The sequence below is a fragment of the Anolis carolinensis genome, chromosome 3 (genome assembly GCF_035594765.1).
Source record: "Anolis carolinensis isolate JA03-04 chromosome 3, rAnoCar3.1.pri, whole genome shotgun sequence".
Classification (NCBI taxonomy): domain Eukaryota; kingdom Metazoa; phylum Chordata; class Lepidosauria; order Squamata; family Dactyloidae; genus Anolis; species Anolis carolinensis.
Window position 1 is genome coordinate 277,571,722 of NC_085843.1, and position 26,636 is coordinate 277,598,357.

Genomic DNA, 26,636 nt, shown 5'->3' on the forward strand with positions numbered 1-26,636 from the left:
TTCTGGGGTTGCTAGTCTGGTAAGCAAAGGACTACGACCATGGAAGCTCAGTTCCGAATGATTGTGGCTAACAATGGCTTGTTCCCCATAAATGCATGCAATTACTTTTGGGTTGTTGTTGTTGTAGTTTCAAGAGAAAAAAAAGTCATGAGAGCCAATTGCATCATGTGGCCTTGAATTCCGTCAGTTAATTATTGTTGAGATTCTGAGCCATAAGAGCTCTGAGAGGCAGCCAGGTAGAAAGAAAGAAGAATGAGTCTGGGAACAGGCCCTGAAGGGCATCTGGCAGACAAACAAGGTCAACGCTGGTTGTTGCCCAAGCTAAACCCAGGTTTTGTTTCTCAAGATCCAAAGACATTAATAGCAATAGGAATGAGTGAGTTTGGATTCCAGAAGCTTAGGAGAACATTATAACCCTAGGAAGTCTTTTAGTATGGAGGCCTTTGGTCATACCATGTGTAGGAACCTTGGTCAAAGCTCCAAAAATAAGCAAAGGTTTGGAATCCAAGCCTAAATAAAGACACTGCATATGTTTAGCTTGAAGAAGAGAAGATTGAGAGTAGACATGGTAGCTATTTTTAAACATCTGGAAGGATGCTATATAGAAGATGAAGCAAGCTTATTGTCTTCCAGCTCTAAGATCTATGAGTCTATGATTCCAGATTTTGTTGGAAAGCAACAACCGGCTGGGGTATCGTGGAGTTTATAGTTCAGTAATGTACCATTTTCATGCTTGGTAGCCACTTATTTATGTCGAAGAGCCATATTGGGTTAGGTTTGCAGGATGGTCCACATTTTCTGTATCGCACTTAGTTGATCCAGTTCTTGGAAACCTTATAACAACAAATCTGTAGAAATGAGCCACAACCTATATAGCCAGGGGGGAAGTTAATGCCATGAATATTCCTCTGATTCACTTGACATTTTGTACCCAAGGAAAGGAATTACAATAATAATGATGGTTGAAGTTAAGGATACTGGTACTAGCAATATTTTTGTGCATTGAACCCTTTCTGTTAAAAATAGCTGGATTGATTTGGTTGGCACTCCACCTTTCTCCAGCACTGGGATCCAAGGCAACATGTATCATCCTTTAAAAACAAAGAGCAATAAAATTGCAGTGAATCATAAACAATTAAAACACAATTAAAATGAAATTAAAGCTGCTCCAGTATCAAAACACAAATTAGGTTTAAATACCTCAATAGCAATAAATAGATTTTTAAGAAGAAAGGAATCCATTGCAACCTTTTCTGAAGCAGGCAGAGCATGTTTCAGTGGTAGAGTAATCATCCTGAGAACATATCCATGACTTTAAAATAACCTGGACCGTCATGCAATTTAGAAAGAGACCAACTCAACCAAGGCTGCAACTACATTGTGGAATTAATGCAGTTTGACAGCACTTTTAATTGCCATGGCTTGATGATATGGAATACTGCAAGTTATAGTTTTACAAGATCTTTAGCTTTCTCTACCAAAGAGTACGGGTGTTTCACCAAACTATGAATCCCAGGCTTCCATAGCATTGAGCCATGGCAAGTAGTGTTAAACTTCATTATTTCTGCACTCCACGTCAGTAGTAACAGCAGCAGCTAAAGTAGGATGCAGGCACATAGCTATATATATTATATAGTTGTGGTTCCTTTATGACCAGAACCTGGAAAACTGACTTTTGGGAATACAGCACCCAGAATCCCCCTGGCTGGTATGACCAATGGCCATTCTGGGAGTGGCACATCAAAAGTGACTTTTCCAAGCCCCCTGCTTTCCCCTTCATCACAGAAGGACTGGAAAGCAAATGAGAAGAAGTTAAATATTTGGAAGAGAAGGGTGAATACTGCAGTTTTGTGTCTGATCTGAGCGCAGCTAAAGGGCAAGAGCTGTGGATTCCACCCATTTTGGTTTTGGTGGAGCCCTGACAATTTCCTGTCGCACTCCGGATTCTTGTGGCACGTCTCTGTGGTTAGCCACGATGGAGGGAGCTTTGCCTTGGCAGCAATCATCCAGGCTCGCAGACTTGGGCTGAGCATTTGAGCTGACTTCACATTTGGAAGACTCCTTAACCCTTCCTGTTTACTGCTGCCTTGGATGACAACTTTGGAATCGAAGGTTTGAATCTCTATTCAACCATGGAACCCAATGGGAGACACACTCTCCCAGACACAACCCAAGTCACACTCTCCCAGTCTCCTGAAAGAGGCAATGGCAACCTCTTCTGGACAAACCTTATCAAGAAATCCCCATGGTAGGTTGGCCTTAAGGTCTCCATGGGTCAGAAACAACTTGAAGACACAGAGCAACAACAACAAGTCTTATCTTGCCTTGTTGTATTTTTGCTAGTGGATAGTAGTCTGGAAAACCGGCACAGCTGCAGTAAAACATTGCAAATTTGGAAATCCAAACCAGAAGCACAGGATCTGCTCCACCTTTCCAAAGCTGAAACATTTAGGGAAGGTTTCTAGTCCTCAGGGCTACAGAGAGAAAGTCTTCAGATATACTGGAGGGTTTTGTGGGGAGATGTGAGGCTAATTCACTGCAGCATTGGCTGTCTCAACTTTGTCCTTTCTGCCTTCCCCTTCCAGTATCCCTCCTCCAGTATATTTATAAAGTTTCCAGGTATTAGATAAACCAGGATATTAAGTTAACTTCAGACTATCATTTAATGTCGTAGTTTGGCTTTGAAACCATTAACACTAATTTCCCAGTTTTGATTGAAATGTGAAACTATAATTAAGGGAAGACTTCCTGGATTGATTGTTCTCACAAAGGGCGTTGCAAATCATCTGTGCACTCCACCAAGTTTCCTGTTTGTATTTTGGCTTATTATACTATAATAAGACTATCTAAGCACTGTGCATGGATTTGCGTATTGTTATGGGGAACCAGTGTTGTCTGATGGCTTCCATATCAGGAGAACAGAACTTTGGCTTTGAGTCTGAACTTTTCAGCCCCCGCTTTGAAGAGCTCATGTATTTTAGAGTCAGACCTTACAAAAACTACATTTCTGCATTGCAACTCCCATAATGTCCTAGCTAGCAGTCTTGTGGGCTGGAGGGTTGTGGGAATTAGGATGCAAAAAAGGAATTTTCCAAAGTTCTATACAGTGGAGTCCCAAGGGGGCATCTACACTGTAGAATTACTGCAGTTTGACTCCCTGTTAACTGCCATGGCTCATTGCTATGGAATCAGGCAAGTTGTAATTTAACAATGTCTTTTAGCCTTCTCTGCCAGTTTGTGCTAGTGCCTCACCAAACTACTAATCCCAGGATTTTATAGCATTGAGTCATAGCAGTTAGAAATAATGGTGTTCAACCCATTCTAAGGTGTAGATGCATGCTTATACCTCTGAGCTTATAAAATGAGAATCAATCTTCAAACAGCAAGAACACACTCAAACTACAATAATGTAATGAGATTGACTACTTAGTGTTCTTGAATGTGGAACCGTTCTGAGTCTTGTTTAAGAGAGGAAAGTGGGGTATAAATAAATATACTTGTCGTCGTCATCATCATCCTCTTTAGTGGCTTTGCCTTCTAGTAGACGATCTTCGGTGCCACCGATTCTTCTAGACAAGAGTTTGGATCTGCAGTGATGGGTTTTGTTGACCAACCAATTCATTTTGGATTCTCAGTGCTAGCAGCAGTGACTTTCTTAAAGTGAATGCGCTTTTCTTTTCTGCTTTTGTATATTTCTTCTTCTTTCAAAAAGGTATAGCAATAGTAATAAATTGACAGCAAGTGAGTCGGGGATAAAAAGAAAAGGAAATTTTATATCGGTGATTCAAGGCAGGCAATCCATGATGTGAACATGGGTAGTTCCAGGCCCCAGGGGATTGGAGGGTGAAAAGGAAAATCTCTTGGCGATCCCAGCCCAACTTTTTTTCAACTGTCGATCTGCTGAGGCCGCTCCGAGGTCAGCCGAAATCCCAGCACAAGCTACTCCTCTCTTCTGTGGGGATTCCTGTGGTCATTGAAAGAGACATCCAAAAAGAGAAACCAAAGCAGACACAAGCTTAGTAGAACTGCCTTGGAGGATTTGGATATGAAAAACTGACCCTATATGACATCAGGGAAAAGTTAGCTTTCTCTATAATGCTCCCAGCAAGTAGAACAAAAAAAGCCAGAGTTGGCCGTGTTGGCCTTAAGATAAAAGTCCATATACTGTAATGGGCAATAAAATGCTGAGAAAAAAAACATAGAGTATCGTCTCCATTTAGACATTGGCTGTGACGTAATTTTGGAAGTATGGTGGCCAGCCTCAGCTGTGGAATTGATATACAGTAGAGTCTCACTTATCCAACGTTCTGGATTATCCAACGCATTTTTGTAGTCAATGTTTTCAATACATCATGATATTTTGGTGCTAAATTTGTAAATACAGTAATTACTACATAGCATTACTGTGTATTGAACTATTTTTCTGTCAAATTTGTTGTATAACATGATGTTTTCGTGCTTAATTTATAAAATCATAACCTAATTTGATGTGTAATAGGCTTTTCCTTAATGCCTCCTTATTATCCAACATTTTCGCTTATCCAACATTCTGCTGGCCCGTTTATGTTGTATAAGTGAGACTCTACTGTATGTGTGTGTGTCTATATACAGTATCTCCATAAAAACATCACAGATATACAGGGCTGGATTGCCTTGCCCTGGAACACGAAGAATTTCATTTGCAAAGGTTTTGCCATTTTCTTCCTGTCTGTTTTGCCAACTTAGTTGTGGAGGAAGCTCTGTCTTCTTCCTGTTTAAAGAATGGGAGAACTCAAGTGAAAAAGAGAATGTGTGAACTAGGAACGGGATCATTCATGCAACAAAGCCATTGTGTGTTATGCATACAAGGATGGAAAAAGAAACATGTGAAGGTGTAGCTAGCTGCACTGTAGAATGAATGCATTTTGGCACCACTTTAACTGGCATGGCTCAATGCTATGAAATCATGGGGGTTGTAGTTTTTACAAAGTCTGGAGAATCTTTGCCAAAGAGGACTGGTGCCTCACCAAGCCACAACTCCCAGGATTCCACAACATTGAGCCATTCCAGTTAAAGTGGTGCCAAACTGCATTATTTCTACAGTGTAGATGCAGCCTGAGGAAGAAGAATGCATTGACCTTCAATGCAAGGCAAGTGAACCTAAAATGTTGCCTTTGATAGAACAAGATATAGTCTTTTTCAGGACTGGAATGTGGATGGGGTGGGAAGAAACAAATAGACTTAATGCTTTAGTACTCTGTGACAAAATATAGTATGACCCCATATCCATGGAGGAAAAATTCCTGGACCATGTAGATAGAGATAAGAGAAAACATTAAATGAGTGTGTGTGCCGTGCCAGGATGTATCAGATACAGACAGCTAATCTTTCTTTCCATGTGTGTGTTTTCTTGCAGCCTGTGGTCCCGGCACCTTCAAGTCAAAACAGGGGGAAAGTCTGTGCACCCCTTGTCCCCCTAACAGCCGGACGACCTCCGGAGCGGCCACCCTCTGCACTTGCCGCAACAACTATTTCCGAGCAGACACCGACCCCCCGGACAGCGCCTGCACCAGTAAGTCTTTCCTGAAAGGTTCTGTTTGTTTGGGAAATATTTCTTCAGGGTCTATTGTTCCACTCTGTCTGGAGAGTCTTGGATGAGTCAATGACTAGTACCCTGTTCTTGACCTATAAGTGCGTAAGAAGCATCTTGTAGTGGGCACAGAGGGCATTTCATTTGCCCTTGCATTCTAACAACAACAAAAAACTCCCACACCCAGCAGCTCTGAGAGTGCATATATACTGCTGAATTAATGCAGTTTGACACCACTTTAACTGCTAATGGAAACATATGAATTTATTTTGGTGAGATACCAGCACTCTTTTGTAAAGAAGGCTCGAGACCTTATAAAACTACAGTTCTCGGGATTTTTTAGCAGTGAACCATGGCAGTTAAAGTGGTGCCAATTCACATTAATTCTGCAGTGTAGATGTACCCCAAGAGTGACCCTTGTTCCTGCTGTTATACTGATGCATAAAGGAGAAATGTAGACTGTGATTTCAGATAGTAAAATCCTTTTCCTCTTAGCAGCCCGTGGAAGGAAAAGATAGATCTGTATTTCTTCCTCCCACCACTGAGATGAGAATAGGACCCAATCCACCTGCTATTTAAAGCAGTTATGAGCTAACTGCTAGGGCTAGGCAACAAATGCCCACAAAAGTGCACAAAAGAGAAAGCATGAGTTCTCAGTTGTTTGTGTAACAAACATCTGGGTCTCAAAATTGGTTCCAGGATCTCCTGTGTAATACATTTGCACAGCAAAACCACTTTCTTCAATGCCAGTTTGAAACTGTGTTAAGTGGTTAGTGCAGATATACCATAGCTGCTTTTCTAAAGTCCAAATAGCCTGCCCCCCATTTCAACTTTAGGAAGCCGCCTCCAAGCTTGCCATGTGATGGACGGCATGGAACTGCATATGCAGAACTATGCACCAATGTGGGATTTCAGCCAATGTAAGTTTAAAGCCAAGTTTAATTTGCAAGAAGCCAGCCTGCAAGAAAGCAAGGAGAAGATGCTCACTAACCACCAAAGTGTTTGTTTGCAAAGCTGTGAAGGGAGAACAAATGGGAATTGTGCCCAGAACACGCAAATAGCAAAATATCCCCAGGGCCCCTCCAAAATCCTGGTGCCATTCCTATCTGATTACGCATTGGGCTGGGTGGTTTTCTCATCTTTCAAATGGGAAATATGAGGGGCTGGGCTGCAAAGCAAGAAATGCCACAGTTTGAATTTCTTCTGTGCCATGGGTAACCTTGGTCATGCACTTTAGATCAGGGAAAGAAACATGTGCCCTTCCAGATCTTATTGGATGACATACTCTAGTAGTAGCCAGTAGCAAAGAGTGCTGGGATTTATAGTCTGACACCATCTGCAGGACCCATGATTTCCATCCCTGCCTTGGCTGACCTATGGGATAACCACAAGTAGAGCATCAAGACTTGGGGTATATAGATCTTCACTTACTTCCTTTTTATGTGGAAGAAGAAATCATTTCCAACATTTTCTCTCTGTCCTTTACGTTTGCAGACATTTTTGGACAGTTTTCCCTGGCTTTCCGTATTTGAGAACTTTGACAACAAACAGCTTTATGTGTAAAATTTGTATTATTTGGCAATACCTTCATAGTTCATGGTGAAAGATATTAGGTATTTTGTACGAAGTACAGTAGAGTCTCACTTATCCAACACTCGCTTATCCAATGTTCTGGATTATCTAAAGCATTTTTGTAGTCAATGTTTTCAATACATCGTGATATTTTGGTGCTAAATTCGTAAATACAGTAATTACTACATAGCATTAGTGCGTATTGAATTACCTTTTCTGACAAATTTGTTGTTAAACATGATGTTTTGGTGCTTAATTTGTAAAATCATAACCTAATCTGATGTGTAATAGTCTTTTCCTTAATCCTTCCTTATTATCCAACATATTCGCTTATCCAACGTTCTGCCGGCCCGTTTATGTTGGATAAGGCAGACTCTACTGTACAAGTTTTTCATGAAACACCAGTAGGTAGGCACATAATAGATAGATAGATAGATAGATAGATAGATAGATAGATAGATAGATAGATAGATGGATAGATAGCACAAACTCAAAAATTTCCTTCATCTATATATATAAAAGGGTAATGAAGTTTCGGCCTAGGACAAAACAACAAAACCATACATCCCAGAAACACTAAACTTGGCAGCACAACCCCTCATCCATGCCTCTACGTTCATACAATAAACAGCTCCAGCTACTCCAGAAAACGGCCAGGCTTTGAGACTGCAAGGCTATTCACTGCTATTCCACCTGGCCAACAAAGGATTCCCATAAGCCACAGCAACGCGTGGCCGGGCACAGCTAGTGAAATTATAAGAGAAAAGTGTGGACTTTTTGCTCTGACAAAGAAGTTAAAACTGTTACAGGAGTTGACCTGGTTCTCCAAAGAGTGTCCTAAAATGTCAAGATATATTTCATACGTAAATGTGACAAAATTTTGCAAAAAATATTCTTTCTATCTCTTGTACAGTTGTAGCCTCCGTTCATACTCCCCAACACTGATATCATTTCCTCTGGTACGCAAAGCAATACATCACGACTTTGATACTCTGGTCCACATATCCATCATGACTTTGATACTCCTGTCCACTATGAATTGGTTCAGTCCTCCTTGGAAACCATCCAAATCTTTGCTGGCCTGCACTGAATTTCATGTTTAACCATTTCACGCCAGAAAGTGCCAAACGGGCTCGTTCTGCTTATCCTCCTGTGCTTCTTATGGGCTGCCAGCCCCTTTCCCTGCCCCAATTATTTCCTAAAGCAGCACATGGGTTCATTTATATGTTCATCCATCACCTTATTAAAAAAAAAGCCCACAGACATTTTCAAAATATTTGCAAAGCTGCTTTGCAAATGTGCATGTGTGTGTATTATTGATGTCATAAATGCTACCCAGGTGGTGTTTTCTCCTGCCTGCTTTTCCCAAGTTCATATTCAGCCGTAAATGTTGCCATACTGTTTTTTCCCCTCAGAGCTCACTCAATTTAAGAGAAATGAGTACATTTCTACTGAAAGAAGTAAGAGTACATATACATTGTAGAATTAAAGCAGTTTGACACCATTTTTACCTGCTATGGGATCGTGGGAGCTGTAGTTTTAAAAAGGTTTAAACCTGGCATGGGCAAACTTTGGTCCTTCGGGTGTTTTGGACTTCAACTCCCACCATTCCTGACAGCCTCAGGCCCTTTCCTTTTCCCCCTCAGCCACTTAAGCGGCTGAGGGGGAAAAGAAAGGGGCCTGAGGCTGTTAGGAATGGTGGGAGTTGAAGTCCAAAACACCTGCAAGGTCCAAGTTTGCCCAGGCCTGAGTTAACCTCTCCCAAAGATTGCTGGTGTCTCACTAAACTACAAATCCCAGGATTCCACAACATTGAGCCCTGATAGTTAAAGTGGTGTCAAATTGTGTTAATTCTGCTACGTAGATGCACCCTGAGCGAGTGACCCATCCCATGTTATTGTAGATGTTCCTTCTACAAATCCCCCAGCCAATATAGTCAGTGGCAGTGCTGGCCCAAAAAGTCCCCAAAAATCTAATTTTGATAAGGGGATACTTAGAGAAATGCTTTATGGCTCAAGCGGATAGATAGGATAGGAGACTTTTCTTTGGATAAACTGATTTTGGGCTATTTAGAATAGGCTTTAAACATTTCAATCAGCATGTTGAATTAGTGTGGGAGTAAGTTTGTAGACAATGCAAGTATCATAATATGATCTTAACTAGTTTTAGTGAACAGTCTGGTCATCTTGCTTTAGCCTAATGCAATGGTTCTCAACCTGTAGGTCCTCAGGAGTTTTGGCCTACAATTCCCAGAAATCCCAGCCAGTTTACCAGCTGTTTCAGGGAGTTGAAAACCAAAACATCTGGGGATGCACAGGTCGAGAACCACTGGCCTGGTGCATACAAGTCGCTACCAAAGTATAAACATTTCAAGACTATCACTCGCCAAGTAGAGTTGTATGTGCTATATTTGGCAGAAACATCTTATTTTCTGAAAATCTTCTGGGCACTTTGCCTATGTATCACAGACTTTCAGTCCTTCCCTGCAGAAAATTATTGCCCACCTCTCCTTATGGATTAAGGTGGGAAAATAACACATTGAACACAATATTTATTACATCAATTGCACACAAATGAAGAGTATCCGTTCAAAACATGCAGCACCAATTAAAATCATTCAAAAGAATATAGCACCCATTTTAATGTCTATTGAAAACAATCAGTTTGTAATTTTAAAAACTCATAACTTAAAATAATATCTGCATATGCTTGCCAGAAGACACTGGCTTTTAATGCAGTATTAAATTCAGACAGTGTATCCTGCTGTTGAAGCCCCTCTGGCAGGTCATTCCACAATTTGAGGGCAGCTAAAGAAAAAGTCTCCTAAGTATCCATTACTAATCTAGTCCTGGCTGGTTGATGTAAATGTGCCCCAGAGAGTGTACAGAGTGGATTGTACAGGAGAAGACAACCCCATAGATAATCTGGACCCAAATATGTAGAGCTTTAAAGATAATAACTAACACTTTGTACCTTGCATGAACAGTAATTGGCAGCCAGAATATTCATCAAAATGCTCCACTCCTCTATAAATAGCATGGAGAAATTGATGTAGAACTGTGAACTCATTTCCAATACTATTGCCTGTTATTTGCAGTTCTCCTCTCTTGGCCCAGTGCTTCCTTTCATTCAACATTATGAATTTGCAATATGGTTTCTAAGCCAGAATTCCTTAGAAGATGACTCTCTCTTTTGGCATTCTCAAAGTTCTAAGAATATTCCTAAGAATATTCAGGAAAAAATGTTCCCCAATAATTTCATCACCCCTGAATAGCTTAAGTTTAGCAAAACTATTTTACCCCTTCCCTAAAATGCTTCCAGTTTTCTCGTGCCTTGTATAAGTACTAAAGTATTATAATAAAGAGGGGTAAGGTTTTAGCATTAAGCCCAATATTTAGCAGGAAGGAGAAGACTCGGGCTTCTTTAGTACCTTAAACAATCTTGATCTACCCGCAGGTGTCCCTTCGGCCCCACGCAGCGTCATATCCAATGTGAACGAGACATCATTGGTCCTGGAATGGAACGAGCCCCGGGACTCGGGTGGCCGAGATGACCTGCTCTATAATGTCATCTGCAAGAAGTGCAGCGTGGAGCGTCGGCTGTGCATGCGCTGTGATGACAACGTGGAGTTTGTTCCCCGCCAGCTCGGTCTGACCGAGAGGCACATCTACATCAGCAACCTGATGGCCCATACACAGTACACCTTTGAGATCCAAGCTGTGAATGGAGTCTCCAGTAAGAACCCCCAGAACCCCCAGTTTGCCTCTGTGAACATCACCACCAACCAAGCAGGTGAGTACTTTTGATTTATCTTGTTTAGTTTTATATTGATTTGATGTATTATTATTTGTTTTATTTTATTTTTATGTATCTTATTGTATTTATTTATTTATGTTATGAGCTTCCCTGAGTCCCTTGAGGAGATGGGGCGGGGTACAAATAAAGCTTATGATGATGATGATGATGATGATGATGATTATTATTATTATTATTATTTAAAACACAACAAGATGAGTCCACAGCAGACACTCTGCTGGCTGTTGTATTGAATCACATGTGAGACACTTCCCAAGTGTTTTGTTTTATTATTATTATTATTATTATTATTATTATTATTATTATTATTACACCTTAAGTCTTTCCCAGGGAATTGGTACCTGGGTAACATCAATAGGTAAAGGTAAAGGTTTTCCCCTGACGTTAAGTCCAGTCATGTCTGACTCTGGGGGTTGGTGCTCATCTCCATTTCTAAGCCGAAGAGCCGGCGTTGTCCATAGACACCTCCAAGGTCATGTGGCCAGCATGACTGCATGGAGCACCATTACCTTCCCGCTGAAGCAGCACCTATTGATCTACTCACATTGGCATGTTTTCGAACTACTAGGTTGGCAGAAGCTGGAGCTAACAGTGGGCGCTCAATCTGCTCCCGGGATTTGAACCTGGGACCTTTCAGTCTGCAAGTTCAGCAGCTCAGTGCTTTAACACACTTTGCCACTGGGGCATATATTGACTGTATTGACCGACAAGAACCTTCAAGGTTTTGGTTCTGGACAAAATTTGGCCTTGAGTTGGAATTTTGTAGGCACCATGGAATCCTGGGGAGAGGAATTTGATATTTCCTTTAACAAAGGATTCCAAATCGCTGCATTGCAGAGAATGTGAACATGTTGGTGGTTTTTGTTTGAGGCATTCGAAGGTGAGGGAGGATGAAATGAGCTCTGTTCTTTATTTTTGAAATATTGGCCTGCCATCCGATAAACAAAGCTAATTTTTGTGAATTTGAGTCAGCTGCCATGCATAGAAGGAAGCAAGTTAGCGAAAACAAAGCTGGAAAGAGAAAGATGGAGGCTGTAATACCTATAATCCCCATTTCTTATTTATCCATAATCACCATCTTTTCATGTGGCCTCAGAGACAGACATTTCTATAGGTATTTTCTGGTAAAGGCTAAAGACTGCAAAACTGCAACTCCTAGGATTCAATTGAGCCATGAGAGTTAAAGTGGTGTCAAACTGCATTTATTCTACAGTGCAAATGTACCCTTAAAAATGGCAGAAATACCTCCTGAGGACAGACTCAGTCTAGTGTTCACGCATGAGAACAAAGACACAAGCTGTCTCTTTAGTTCGTCTAGGGAGCCTGCCTGGTGTGAGGCACATGGCTGTTGCTTCTTTTGCAAGAGGTCTCTTCCAACTCTACTATTCTATGATTCTATGAAAGGAGAGGGGCTGACACTTGTCCTTTGTCTCCAGCTCCTTCTGCAGTTCCTACTATGCACCTGCATGGCAGCACCGGAAGCAGCATGACCCTTTCCTGGGAACCACCCAAACAGCCCAACGGGATCATCCTGGACTATGAGATCAAGTATTTTGAGAAGGTAAAGTCAGTCTTCCAGCAGGGATGGCACACTGTTGAGAATTAGGGTTAAAATCTTGTGCACAAGGACAAGTGGTACAAGTGATGGAGAGAAGAACTGGCCAAGTCAAAGTAAAGGTAAAGAGTGTGAGCTCTGAAACATAAATATCATATTCAGCCAGCCCTTGTTTCTCATCTTCAGACTCCTGTCTGCAATGGGGAGATAATGAAATCATATTGATAGGATTTTGTAAGGATTATTGGAATCATATATATGAGGCATTTTGACAATCAGAGATGTTATCTAGCTTCTTCATTTTTAGTAATAGTTTTAGTCATCACCCTCCTCCTCCTCCTCCTCCTCTTTTTCATAAACATCATTGTTATTACAGTAGGACCCCTCTATCTTCAGGGGATATGTTTCCAGTCAGACTGCAGTAACCGGAAATTGTAGATAATAATTTGGAACATCATTAAAATAAATTACTTCCTGTCCACATACCATAAAGTTGTGCTAGGTGACTAGAGATTGATATAGAAGTGTCTTCTGGCAAAAGCATATCATATTTGCACTGGAGGTTCTAGCAAAAATCTAGAGAGACAATTTCCCCCCTAGGCATGGATATATGAAACGGGTACGGATTCCACACTTATGGAGCTCTTCCTGTACTCTTATGTCAAATTACCATATTTTCATTATTAATACCCTGCCTTTTTCCTAAGATTGACTCAGCACAGCTTCCAAATTAAAATCAATATAACGTAATTAAAGACATACAGAAAGTCAACGTTAAAACAGAATTGAACTGTCGCCATATACAAACCATATAAAAACTTATTTTAAATTTTTATTTTAAAAGTACAATAGAGTCTCACTTATCCAAGCTAAACGGGCCAGCAGAAGCTTGGATAAGCGAATATCTTGGATAATAAGGAGGGATTAAGGAAAAGCCTATTAAACATCAAATTAAGTTATGAATTAAGCACCAAAACACTGTGTTTTTCAACAAATTTGACAGAAAAAGCAGTTCAATATGCAGTAATGATATGTTGTAATTACTGTATTTACGAATTTAGCACCAAAATATCACGATATATTGAAAACATTGACTACAAAAATGGCTTGGATGATCCAGAAACTTGGATAAGCGAGGCTTGGATAAGTGAGACTCTACTGTAGTTGAAGTGTACACTTTTAAACAATACGGCCTTTTCCTCAAATGTCTTCAAAACCCTTCACCTGCCAATGGAAGGACACAAAAAAAATGAGCCATTTTTGCCTCCCTACGGAATATGTTCCAAAGTCGAGATACTGAGATACTGCTAATTGGAGTAAGTGGTATTCAGCTAGTTGGATAATACTCAGGTGTTGCTTCATGTCTAAATTCATACAGTTATCAGAGAAACCAGGGTCTTCCCTTCATTTCATATACAGTAGAGTCTCACTTATCCAAGACTCGCTTATCCAAGGTTCTGGATTATGCAATGCATTTTTGTAGTCAATGTTTACAATATATCATGATATTTTGGTGCTAAATTTGTAAATACAGTAATTACAACATAACATTACTGCGTATTGAGGTACTTTTTCTGTCAAATTTGTTGTACCTATACAATTTTATTCAAATCCATTAAGGTTCAGACCGTAAACAAGCTGATGTTGAGGCACATCTTTCCCATTTTTCCCCAACAGCAGGGCCAAGGCGATGGCATTGCCAGTACAGTCACCAGCCAGAAAAGCATGGTTCGCTTGGAAGGTCTAAAACCCAATGCTGGCTACATGATACAAGTCCGGGCACGCACAGTGGCCGGTTATGGCCAGTACAGCCTCCCAATGGAATTTCGGACACCAATAGAAGATGGTATGTGTTTTCTAACCCTTCCTTACATCCCTGTCCCTTCCTACCCCTTTCTTTGTGTTCTCTGGTGCTACTTTCCAACTCATCTGTTCCTTCTCTCTCCCATAACAGGCTCCAGCAGCAAGAGTTTCCAAGAATTGCCTCTTATTGTGGGATCAGCCACTGCAGGCTTAGTCTTTGTGATAGCTGTGGTGGTAATCGCCATTGTCTGCTTCAGGTACTAGCTCTTGAAGGCCTTGCAATATAGAAGAGGGGCTGAGATTATGGGAAGTGAGGGTCAAGTCAAAGATCCTATTACATTGGGATTGGGTCTTCTGTCTGCATCAGAGTCAGAGAATACATAGCCTTCCAGAGGATGGGGATATGTATATCTTATGATAAAAATAATGGAAGATGCAGTTCGACACCATTAGAAGAGCCATGCATTTTTTACTCTTAATCCACAAACTCTTTCTGGGGCTTTTCAGATTCTTCCCAGCTGTTATCCATGTGTTAATGCTTGTGTGTGGATAACAGACAGACCTGAACATGCAGTTGTTAACTCTGAATGTTGACATGTAAATTGTAATGCTAGAATAAATGTCTGACTCTTGGGGAAATGGCAGAGTAGATGACAGCTCTCTCTGGTTCATGGGTGTGTATGTGCAAATAAGTGTGCAACCTGGTGTTCAGATCTTGGTGAGAAGATGACTAGGATAATTGCTGTATGTTTGATTCTTCTTTCTGTCTCTCTTTGATAGGAAGCAACAGAACAGTACGGATTCAGAGTATACAGAGAAACTCCAGCAGTACAGTGAGTATCAACCTGGGCATAGAGATGGCAGAGTTTCTCACGCATGTGAAAGTTTGCCTTATAGATGCTGATTACTTACATATTGGTGAAGCAATGCAAGGCCTAGCTTTCATACTCATGTATAACAATGCACTATAGCAACAAATACTTCACTATAACTTCTGCATGGCACTAAATATCCTCACATTTGGATCTCCCCATTGTTACGGTTTTTGGCTAGCATTCTCTATTGGAAGCACAAATTTCTAATCTAACGTTATGAACTTTGTAACTCTTGCCACAATTGTAAGTGCCTTCATGAAATCTACCTTAATAGCCAGTACTCAGATAGGGGTCCAACTCTATACACACTTATACCCCACCTGTTTTGTCAAAATTTGGAGCCAACACAGCCTACAGTTGAAGATGGGTACAGTATAGTTATGACCATACAAAGATTAACATTAAAATAGAATAAGCTATTAACAATATTGACATACATTTTGAAGAAATAAAAAATCATTAAAAACAGTACAGTACCCACTCAAAAGCCCTTTAAAATCTTTGATTTTGAAAGCCTGTTGGGATAAAAAGGAGTTTGTGTCCTATCTGAAGGACACCAAGGAACAGAACTAAGGTCACCTCCCTGGAAAGAAATTCTTGGTCCTGGGGCAGCCACTAATAGGGCTCTGTCTTGCATCCACACCATCCATTCCTCTAAAGGTTGTAGGACTGGGAGAAGATGTTTTGTCCTGAGGATCTTAGAGCCTGGGCAGTCCTATATTGGGAAATATGGTCCACTCTTGACAGTTGGTAGTGCTTTTTCAATTTCTATGAGACTTGGCATTCAAGTTTTTTTGTAAGTGGGGGCCAGTTTTCGTCCTCATCCTAATGTGAAAAAGTTCTCCAGGAGGCTCAGAACACTTTCTCCTTTAGAACTGTTAAGCGAATCATGAGTCTCTAAAACTGGTGGACCAATTCAATTTGGTACACACAGTTTGGTGCCAGACATTGTCTCAAGAATAATAAAGAAGAAGATAAGAGACCTGAACATGAACAAATCTTAAATTCCATTTTCTATACTGCTGGAGGTTTCTGCCATGTACAAAACCAATATCCTCTTTGTCTTTGTAGTCACTCCAGGGATGAAGGTTTATATTGACCCCTTCACCTACGAGGACCCAAACGAAGCTGTCCGAGAATTTGCCAAGGAAATTGACATCTCATGTGTGAAAATCGAGGAGGTGATTGGAGCAGGCAAGTCCCTTGCTACAAGCCCAAGCCATGTTCACAAAGAGAGGAGAGTGGCAGAATTTGGAGAGCGGCATCGACCATCTCCTTGATATTCCTCTCTTGTCCCCTCTGCCCAGGTGAATTTGGGGAAGTTTGCCGTGGTCGTCTCAAGCTGCCAGGCCGGCGGGAGATCTTTGTGGCCATCAAGACACTGAAAGTGGGCTACACAGAGAGACAGAGGCGGGACTTCCTGAGCGAGGCCAGCATCATGGGGCAGTTTGACCACCCCAACATCATACATTTGGAAGGTGTGGTCACCAAAAGCCGGCCGGTCATGATTGTTACAGAGTTCATGGAGAACTGTGCGCTCGACTCATTCCTGCGGGTAAGAAAAACATCTGCATCCCTTCCCATCTCATATCTTCCATTTATTTGTATGCTGCTTTTCCACAAAGTTGTACCCAATGGGGCTTACAACATGTTTTTTGAAAAAACAAAAGTACCTGTAACTAGACTGGCAGTATAACCCGAGGCCAACATGTGTTGTGGCTTTTTGTGTTTTCTATTGCTTCTCAAGTCAGATAACAATACATCAATGAGTAGGCAGATACATTATAGCCAGAATATGAAGAGGATGGGTTTGTGGGTTTGAGAACTACAAATCCCTGACTCCCACAATCTCCTTGTCCAATGGCTGGCTGTAGGATTCTGAAAGTTTTAGTGTAGAAAATGTATTCCCCAAGCTGATTGGGAAAAGGAGCAGAAGACCATCTGGAATCTTAGTCGAAGGATGCAGTACAGATTTTGAAGCATCAAAAACAAGCCTAGCTCCTAAGCGATACATTCTACCAGAAATGTGATACATTCTGAGTTAGCTAGTAGTCTAGAAAAGTGATGGTAACTCTTGTTATCTGCCTTCAAAATTCCACCTCTGATGACCTTATCACAGGATTCCCTAGCTCCATGTGAGACCTGATCAAGTGTTTGATGCTAATACCTTGAAATTATAAATATCATTCAAGTTCTGTCCACTCCTGGGCTTTTGAGAGATCAAAGGGTAATATGTCTGTGTTCTAATAGTTCAGCAATTACAATGAGTAGGAGAGATATGGAATTCTTAATGGGGAGATGAACTTTCAGCTCCATCTAAGAGCTAAAGAGGGCTGATTTTTGTACTTGTCTGACCTCCATCTTTGTGCCAACAGCTAAACGATGGACAATTCACTGTGATCCAGCTGGTTGGGATGCTACGTGGCATCGCAGCTGGCATGAAGTACCTCTCAGAGATGAACTATGTGCACCGGGACCTGGCAGCCCGCAACATCCTCGTCAACAGCAACCTGGTCTGCAAAGTGTCTGATTTTGGTCTCTCGCGCTTTCTAGAAGATGACCCTACAGACCCCACCTACACCAGCTCACTGGTATGTGGATATCACAGTGGCATGCCATACTCCTTCCCTCTTGAGTTCAAACTGTGCTTTTAATATAGTATGGAACTAATGCAGCTGTTTCTGTTCTACTGTAAAGTAAGCATGCATGCCTTTGATCTAAGCCCAGAACACATTATGGGTTGGTGGAGAGATTAACCATATATACTTGTGTATAAGTCAAGGGTAGTGTTTGGGACCAAAATTTGGATTTTGATTCAACCCATGGATAAGTCAAGGATCGTTCAGTGGAGGTGGGGAAGCACCAGTACAAAAGGAAGATCGCTCTCCTCCTTATCTTCTGTTTCAAGTACCACTGTTGCTGCAGCCATTGCCACCATCCACTTCTTGGTCCAGTAAGGCTTCAAGCTCTCACTCCTGCTCTTTTTCCAGCAGCGACACACTCTTCTCCTCTGGTTCCTGGGTAGCAGGATGGCTGTGACAGACACATGCCATAGTGGAGCAGGACTTTGGGTTGCCTCCACCAATCCTCAGGCCTACCATAGTCATTCTGCTGCCCAGGCAAGAAGAGAAGAGCATTCTATGAAAGCCAGAGAAGAACCCAGAACAGGAGCCAAGTTCTGGCTTCTCCTCTTCAATTGAGTTGGGGATGTCCGCAGTGACCACAACAACAGCAAGAAGCTAGCAGGCACACCGATCAAGTGGTGAGGAAACAATCCTCTCACCCCCAATGCGTAACTGAGAAGGGAAAGGACTTAGTATGTCCTGGGAGAATCTAATAGAAGTACCAACCCTCTCCATTCACCACAGCAGCAGGGAAGCAACAAAGAGCTTTTACCGCTGCCATTTTTTTCTCCTAGACATTCCCAAAGTAGCAAAGTAGTGAAGAAAATTACTCACATTGATGTGTTTATAAATTTACTCCTTTAAAAAAAAGGTTCAACTTACACATGAGTATATTTGATAAACTTTTCCTTCATCTTTAAAAAAAACTAAACATTTACAGTCACACGAATATATAACAGGGCTTTAAAAAAAATGCATGTGCACCTAACCCAGGTAGGAATTGTGCATTCTGCTTTCACAGAAGGTGTGTGGCCTATAAGCCATATATACAGTAGAGTCTAGCTCATCCAACATAAACGAGCTGGCAGAACGTTGGATAAGTGAAAATGTTGGATGATAAGGAGGGCTTAAGGAAAAGCCTATTCAACATCAAATTACGTTATGATTTTACCAATTAAGCACCAAAACATCATGTTTTTCAACAAATTGACAGAAGAAGCAGTTCAATACATGGTAATGTTATGTAGTAATTACTGTATTTACCAATTTTAGCACCAAAATATCGCGATGTATTGAAAACATTGACTACAAAAACATTGGCTACTAATTGTTGCTATGTAATGTTTGTGTTTGTTTTTATGATTGGAAACCACCCTGAGTCCCAACTGGGAGATAGGGCGGTATATAAATAAAGTTTTATTATTATTATTATTATTATTATTATTATTATTATTATTATTATTATTATTATTAAAAAGGCAGACTGTGTTGGATAATACAGAATGTTGGATAAGTGAAGGTTGGATAAGAGACTCTACTGTATGTGCTTTTGAAGCCTCTGCCAGTTGTCCAAAACTCCTGAATCTTCCAAGATGTCCAAGCAATGGGGGGAAACATTGAGGTTGGTCATGCATTAATTGTCTCAATTGTATCTTCCCACAGGGTGGCAAGATCCCAATCCGGTGGACAGCTCCGGAAGCAATTGCATACCGCAAATTCACTTCTGCCAGTGATGTATGGAGTTATGGGATCGTCATGTGGGAAGTCATGTCCTACGGGGAGAGGCCTTACTGGGACATGTCCAACCAGGATGTAAGTATGGCCTTGAAAGTCCGGGAGGGGTGGGTTTTTCAGGATGATGAAGATCAGGAGCAAGGTCCAAGTGACCAAGGAATGTTTTCCGTTTGTTCTTATAGGTGATCAACGCTGTAGAGCAAGATTACCGCCTGCCGCCCCCAATGGACTGCCCCACGGCGCTGCACCAGCTCATGTTGGACTGTTGGGTGCGCGACCGCAACCTCCGCCCCAAGTTTGCACAGATAGTGAACACGTTGGACAAACTGATCCGCAACGCCGCCAGCCTCAAGGTCATCGCCAGCGTGCAGTCTGGGTCAGTGTCGCTTGCCCCCTCACCCTCTCCAAGCACAGGCAACCTGCTGTGTCTGGACTAGTAGAGTCAAGTTTCTAGCTCTCATGGTTTATGGCGGATTAAAAAAACATTGGATATATCCTTGGGGGCTGGAGACAGGCGGCAGCCAGGGCCTAAGCGAAGAGCGCAAAGGGTGGACAGGGAAAAGCGGATGGCCCCCGTAGCCTTTTGTGACTGCCAGGCCTGTTTTTGCGACTGGCCACCCGCAGCCCTGTCTTCCCCCCTCGAGCCTTGCCTGACCTCTGGGCTCTCTCACCCTCCGCAGCGTGTCTCAGCCACTCCTGGATCGCACTGTGCCAGACTATACTACCTTCACTACTGTGGGCGACTGGCTGGACGCTATCAAAATGGGACGGTACAAGGAGAACTTTGTCAACGCTGGCTTTGCCTCCTTCGACCTGGTGGCCCAAATGACCGCGGAGTAAGTATCAGAATAGGGAGGCCCTGCTCATTGAGCACTCAGTCATACTTTTCTCAAATAAGGATATATCATATTGCTTTGACTTTAAGATACACTTTTCCCCCATATAAACATCTCTAAAAATGGGGTGCATCTTAGAATTGTGAGTGATCTACTTATCTATCTCTTTTTTTGTTGACGGCACTGAAATTAGTATTTATTATTTATTTGCCACACTTATACCCTGCCCTTCTCACCCCAACCTCACTTAGAGCGGCCTTACAAAGGCAATGGTTTGATGCCACAAGTACAGATATACATATCAGTAACTAAGGTCCCAGGTTCAAATCCCGGGAATGGAATGAGTGCCCGCTGTTAGCCCCAGCTCCTGCCAACCTAGCAGTTCAAAAACATGCAAATGTGAGTAGATTAATAGGTACCGCTCCGGCGGGAAGGTAACGGTGCTCCATGCAGTCATGCCGGCCACATGACCTTGGAGGTGTCTACGGACAACACCGGCTCTTCAGCTTAGAAATGGAGATGAGCACCAACCCCCAGAGTCAAACACGACTGGACTTAATGTCAGGGGAAAACTTTACCTTTACCTTAACTAAACAACGTAATAAAACCAAACAATTAGAAATTGCAACATTAAAACATCAATTAAAACCATGCAATCTAAGTCATACTCCAGAGTCTTACAATCAATGGAATCAAATAAATACAGTAAATTGTCGTTTGATATGTTCTTGCACATTGACATGAAAAAGAAATCAGACTTTGCTCAGGAGAAATCAGAAAAGAATTTGAGGATCTTTTGATCATTTTTCATATTTTTGAGATCTTTTTTCAAAAATCTTAGTTTGGCTCCAAATGAAAGAAGGGTGTTTTGTACAAAATGTATCTTTGTGGGAAAAGATTTCTATTTTTCATGGATACATCATATGTTTGGGTCAAGGAAATGTATTTTGAACAAAATGCTATGTTTTGTGCAAACATAGTATTCACAGACGAGACTCAAAATGCAAAATGTGCAAAAAACAAAACTGGACACGTTGCAAAACTATTTCCCAAGAAAGACCAGGAAAATGTGATTTTAGATTGTCATGTTTTCAAGTAAATGTGACAAACTGAATTTGTCAGTATGCTGGGAAAGCGCTAATTGACAGCTTTGGTTTCTTTGAAATCAATACAAGTTGCTTTTCTTCCAAAACTTGAGAAAGGGTCTGAAACAAATAATTTTTTAGACAACAACTTCCAAGGGATTTCTGAGAATTGATAATAAAAAAAAAACTTTTTCATGTCCTTGCTCCTGGCCTTCCAAGGTTTCTGTGTTGAACTTGGACAAGACTGGGGAGCTTTATGGCTTGCAAGCTGTCTGTCCTACCTTTCTAGTTGTATCTTGCAAGTTCAGGCATTAACATTATATTATAGTTGGCCCTCCATATCCATGGATTCTGTATCGACAGATTCAACCATCCAAGACTTGAACATTTTCCAAAAAGCTAAAATCCAAAGAGCAAACTTTGATTTTGCCATTTTATATTAGAGGCACCATATTACTCTGCCATTGTATATAGCAGATACTAAGGGCTAACATAAGGTGCTAAAGGCCAAAAGATCTTCTTTTTCCTTTTTAGCCTCACAATAATCCTGTGAGGTGGGTAAAACTGGAAGTGTACTCCCCATATTCATTCACCCAGTTGCTGGACGGGTGAGGATTTCCCTCTTACTTCTTGTCCGGCACCTGAACAACAGTCTCAAATATTTCCAGTGGGTTTAGGAATGCTCCAAACCATGTGTGGGCAAGTATAGATTGTTGTCTCCTGGCCAACTTCGGGTGGATCATCTCCTTCCTTGCTGAGATGCTTGTGAAGAATTCAAAGAATGCCAGACTAGGTGGACCCTGACCTAATGCATCGGCAGAGTGGTTTTGATGTTCTTCAGCAAGAGTGCTTACATTCAGGAAGGATCACTTGGCACAAATTAATTATGCCCCAAGGCATTCTTGACTGTGCCCTCTCGCTTTTGCAAATGTCAGAAGTGTTCTTTTCTTAAAATGTAGTTTTGAACCTCGATAGGTTTTTGATAAATGACACATTTTATTTCACATAATTCTTTTAAATATGCAGATAGGCAAAGACTTGGGGAAGAGTGAATTCTCTCTGCTTTGCTTTGGAAATCCTTCCTCCCACCCAATTTTCTACCATTTCTACCATTGCTTAATGCATTTTGTAGACTACATTTACAGGGCTAGTAAATTGCTTACAGGAGCTGGAATCAGGGTACTGAGCTGGATGGAACTTTAGTTTAATCCAACAAGGCTTTCTTCAGCAGTTTCCTTCCATGTTCGACAGCTATAATGTAGAACAAACACAGTTTGACACCACTTTAACTGCCATATAATAATAATATAATAATAATAACTTTATTTTTATACCCCGCCCCGTCTCCCCGAAGGGACTCGGGGCGGCTTACATGGGGCCTTGCCTGATAAAACAATCAAATATCTAAACACAGCAATAAAACAGTTATCCAATAAAAACATCAATTACAATAAAAACAATCGTTAAAATCAACATAAAACATACAATGTTAACACTGGAGACTAATTCATAGAACCCAGGCAACGTGCAACATGGGCCGAAATGGGGAAGGATATTTCACAGTTAAAATGGACACTGCCATGGCTCAGTGGTATGGAATCATGGTCAAAGTCCATGGTTTTCCCTGCCAAAGAGTGCCGGTGCCACACTAAACTACAACTCCCATATTCCATACCATTGAGCCAAGACATTTAAAGTAATATCAAATTGCATTCAGTGTCAATGAACCTTTAGTTGGTTTTGGTATGTGTGTGTGTGTGTATATATACACACACACACACACACACACACACACATATCCAGGTAGTATGTGCCTCTGAATTAAGACTGCTGACCAAAATACAGCCTAACTGAATCTTTTCAGGGCCCTGATCAGAGTTTAACATGAAGTTGACCCTTGATATCCACTGGGATTTTGTACCAGAACCTCCACTTCCTCCTGTGTACACCAAAATCTATGGATGCTGAAATCTTATTATATAAAATAACATAGTAAAATGGTGCCCCTTCTATAAAATGGTAAAATCAAGGTATGCTTTTAGGATTTTTTGGGGGGAAGAGGGGAGTATTTTCAAGCCATATATAGTTGACTCCATGGATACAAAATCTGGATATGAAAGCCGACCGTGTCTGCATCTACACTGTAGAATTAATGCGGTTTGATATCCCTTTCACTGCCATGTCTTAATGGTGTGGAATAATGGGAGTTGTAGTTTGACAAGGCCCTTAGCCGCCTCTGCCACAGAATGCTGATGCTCACTCTTGGCCACTTGGGTTCTGCAATCCAGCTGATTTCTTTCCTCCTCTTGTTTTTTCCCAGGGACTTGCTCAGGATAGGGGTGACGCTAGCAGGACATCAGAAGAAAATCCTGAGCAGCATACAGGACATGAGGTTACAAATGAACCAGACGTTGCCGGTTCAGGTTTGACAACCAAGGACTCTGGGTTTGGAACTGACCCGCTGGGAAATCTCCCTTGGATTCTAGTTTGTGGTGCTAACCAACTTCCAGAGTTTGGGGGCTGAGAGGGGGCCGCCTCCCTCCTCCTCCCTCCGACCTCAACCCACCCCTTTATGTGCGGCTTCTCAACAGACCCAGTGCTGGCATGGACTAGGGTGACCCTAGCGAGATTAAAGGCACTCCAGGAGGGGCAAGAAGGAACGCTGCCTTTCCCCCTTTCCTTTCCCCCTTTTTTGCTGTTGCGTGCTTTGAACGGCCCGCCAGCATTGCAGAGTCTTCATATTGAAGACAGATTATGGGGTGGACCTCTTTCCCTGCCTTTGCCCCCTTTGTTCATCCCGGCGTCCATCGTCTCCCTCCAACGGTGCCACGGTGGTCAGCTCTTCTGCACCCTTGGGTTTCTTTTAACTCGACACTCCCCGAGATCTCTGTCTGTGCCATTCTGGGCACCTGCTCTGGTGACTTCTCCACCTCCATCCCCTGCAACGAGGAAAAGACGACTCCTGCCGACGAATGAAGGATGTCGGCACCTTTGTTGGAAAGGGGGAAAGGGAGGAGGATCTGGAGGGATCCCACCCCCTCGATGTGGACGGAGACAATCGTGCCAGTTCCGCCTTCAGGGAGACTGCGGTGGATTCAGTTAGGCCCAGCACATTGGAACTACGAAGCCAGGGGCCATTTCTAGGCATTTCCAGGGGCCCATCAGCACGTGTTTTGCACAGAGATCACATGGACGGACATCCGCACATTAAAAAGGCAGTCGGCCGGCCCAGCGGGATTCAAGCGGAGCAAGGCTGAGAGCCGTGGCACGGTTTTCCTTCCTCGCCTCTCCCGGCTTCATGTTTTATGCAGGAAGGCACAGGCTCTGTGAACCGCCCGCCCGTCTCCGCGGATCCCTTTCTTGACACACGCTGTGATTGCTGCCAAAAAGACTGGAACACTTCTCTCTCTTTTTTATTTTATTTTTTTGGGGTTCTTTTTTTTTCTCCCGTTGTTGTTGTTGCTTTCTTCCGAAAGCCTATGCGGCCCTGAGCCAGAGGGCGAAAGGGGCTTCCTCTCGGAGCGGCGGGCGAGCTTGCATGTGTACGAGTGCGTGTACTGGCCATCTGGACCGTGCGAGAGGGCATGGGCCGAATAAAGGCAATAACAATTTTACTTGAGTCTCTCGGTTGATCCTTCTCGCTTTGCCTCTTGTATGGGAGCCACAACACACAAAATGGCAAAACCCCTCCCCTTGGTTCTTCCTTCACCCTTTATACAGTCTTGTCTTCCCCTACTTTCCCTTGGCTGGGGATTATTATTATTATTATTATTATTATTATTATTATTATTATTATTATTATTGTATTTTATTATGACACAGCAAACAAGATAGATATGCTGGATTTCGTATCACAAAATCACAAGTCGAACACTTCCCAAGTGTCTAGGACTGTGTGATGTATTTTCGGATGATGCGTGCAGATCCCAGTAGGGTGGCCTTTTGCAGTTGGCAGATCGTAATTTTGTCAATGTCTATTGTTTCCAAATGCCGGCTGAGATCTTTTGGCACGACACCCAGTGTGCCCATCACCACTGGGACCACCTGCACTGGTTTCTACCAGAGTCTTTGAAGTTCAATCTTGAGGTCCTGATAGCGGCTGAGTTTTTCCTGTTGTTTTTCATCAATGCGACTGTCACCTGGGACGGCAACATCAATGATCCAAACCTTGTTCTTTTCTACAACTGTGATGTCTGGTGTGTTGTGTTCCAGAACTTTGTCAGTCTGGATTCGGAAGTCCCACAGTATCTTTGCGTGTTCATTTTCCACAACCTTTGCAGGTTTGTGATCCCACCAGTTCTTTACTGCAGGGAGGTGGTACTTGAGGCATAAGTTCCAATGAATCATTTGGGCCACAATAATAATAATAATAATAATAATAATAATAATAATAATAATAATTATTATTATTATTATTATTATTATTATTATTATTATTATTATTATTATTATTATAATATACACAAAAAGATTAGTAAACAGCAAACAAGATCACTGTGCTGGCCGTTGTATTGGATCACACGTTGGGCACTTCCCAAGTCTCTAAGACTATGTGATGTATCGGCAAATAATGTGTGCAGATCCGTAGGGTGGCCTTTTGCATCTGACAGGTGATGATTTTCTCAGCGCCAATTGTTTTCAAGTTCTGGCCAAGGTCTTTAGGCACTGCATCCAGCATGGTGATCACCACTGGGACCACTTTTACTGACTTGTGCCAGAGTCTTTGCAGTTCGATCTTTAAATCCTATTATTATTATTATTATTATTATTATTATGATGTTATCATCATTGCATTTCACCAAATCTAAGGCACCATGAAATGTAATTGCAATGTTTCCTGTGGGGTGAGGAGGGAGAGCGAAGAAACCTAAATGTTCCCTTGTCTGCATGAGTCTATTTTCCTAAATCTATGGTCCTATTGGGGAGGCTGTGGAAGCAAGTAGTGAGGCTTAGCTCAGCCTGACAGTAAACAAACATCTGGCTGAGACTGAGGCCGAGGCCAAAATGGTGGGGGCCCAGCAGAATTGTTGGTGCTGGAGCCCTTCCTCCTCTTCTCTCCCCCCGCTTCTATCAAAGGTAAAACAGTTTAAATCTATTTGTTGTTGGAGGCTTTCATGGCTGGAATCACTGGGTTGCTGTGGTTTTGTGGAGCTGTATGGCCATGTTC

The 26,636-nt window shown here is 42.0% G+C and overlaps 1 protein-coding gene across 1 annotated transcript in view; it reads left to right on the forward strand.

Moving 5' to 3' along the window:
* Window positions 1-25,083, forward strand: part of ephb3 (EPH receptor B3) — a 116,461-nt gene extending 91,378 nt beyond the window's left edge. Inside the window, exons 4-16 of the mRNA XM_008118225.2 lie at window positions 5,396-5,551; window positions 10,598-10,933; window positions 12,394-12,518; window positions 14,190-14,358; window positions 14,467-14,572; window positions 15,096-15,148; window positions 16,262-16,384; window positions 16,498-16,745; window positions 17,566-17,781; window positions 19,477-19,626; window positions 19,731-19,924; window positions 20,229-20,384; window positions 23,790-25,083. Of these exons, the coding sequence (XP_008116432.2) occupies window positions 5,396-5,551; window positions 10,598-10,933; window positions 12,394-12,518; window positions 14,190-14,358; window positions 14,467-14,572; window positions 15,096-15,148; window positions 16,262-16,384; window positions 16,498-16,745; window positions 17,566-17,781; window positions 19,477-19,626; window positions 19,731-19,924; window positions 20,229-20,384; window positions 23,790-23,898 (2,141 nt within the window). The 3' untranslated portion in view covers window positions 23,899-25,083. The remainder of the gene's footprint in view (window positions 1-5,395; window positions 5,552-10,597; window positions 10,934-12,393; window positions 12,519-14,189; window positions 14,359-14,466; window positions 14,573-15,095; window positions 15,149-16,261; window positions 16,385-16,497; window positions 16,746-17,565; window positions 17,782-19,476; window positions 19,627-19,730; window positions 19,925-20,228; window positions 20,385-23,789) is intronic.
* The last annotated feature ends 1,553 nt before the right edge of the window (window positions 25,084-26,636 follow it).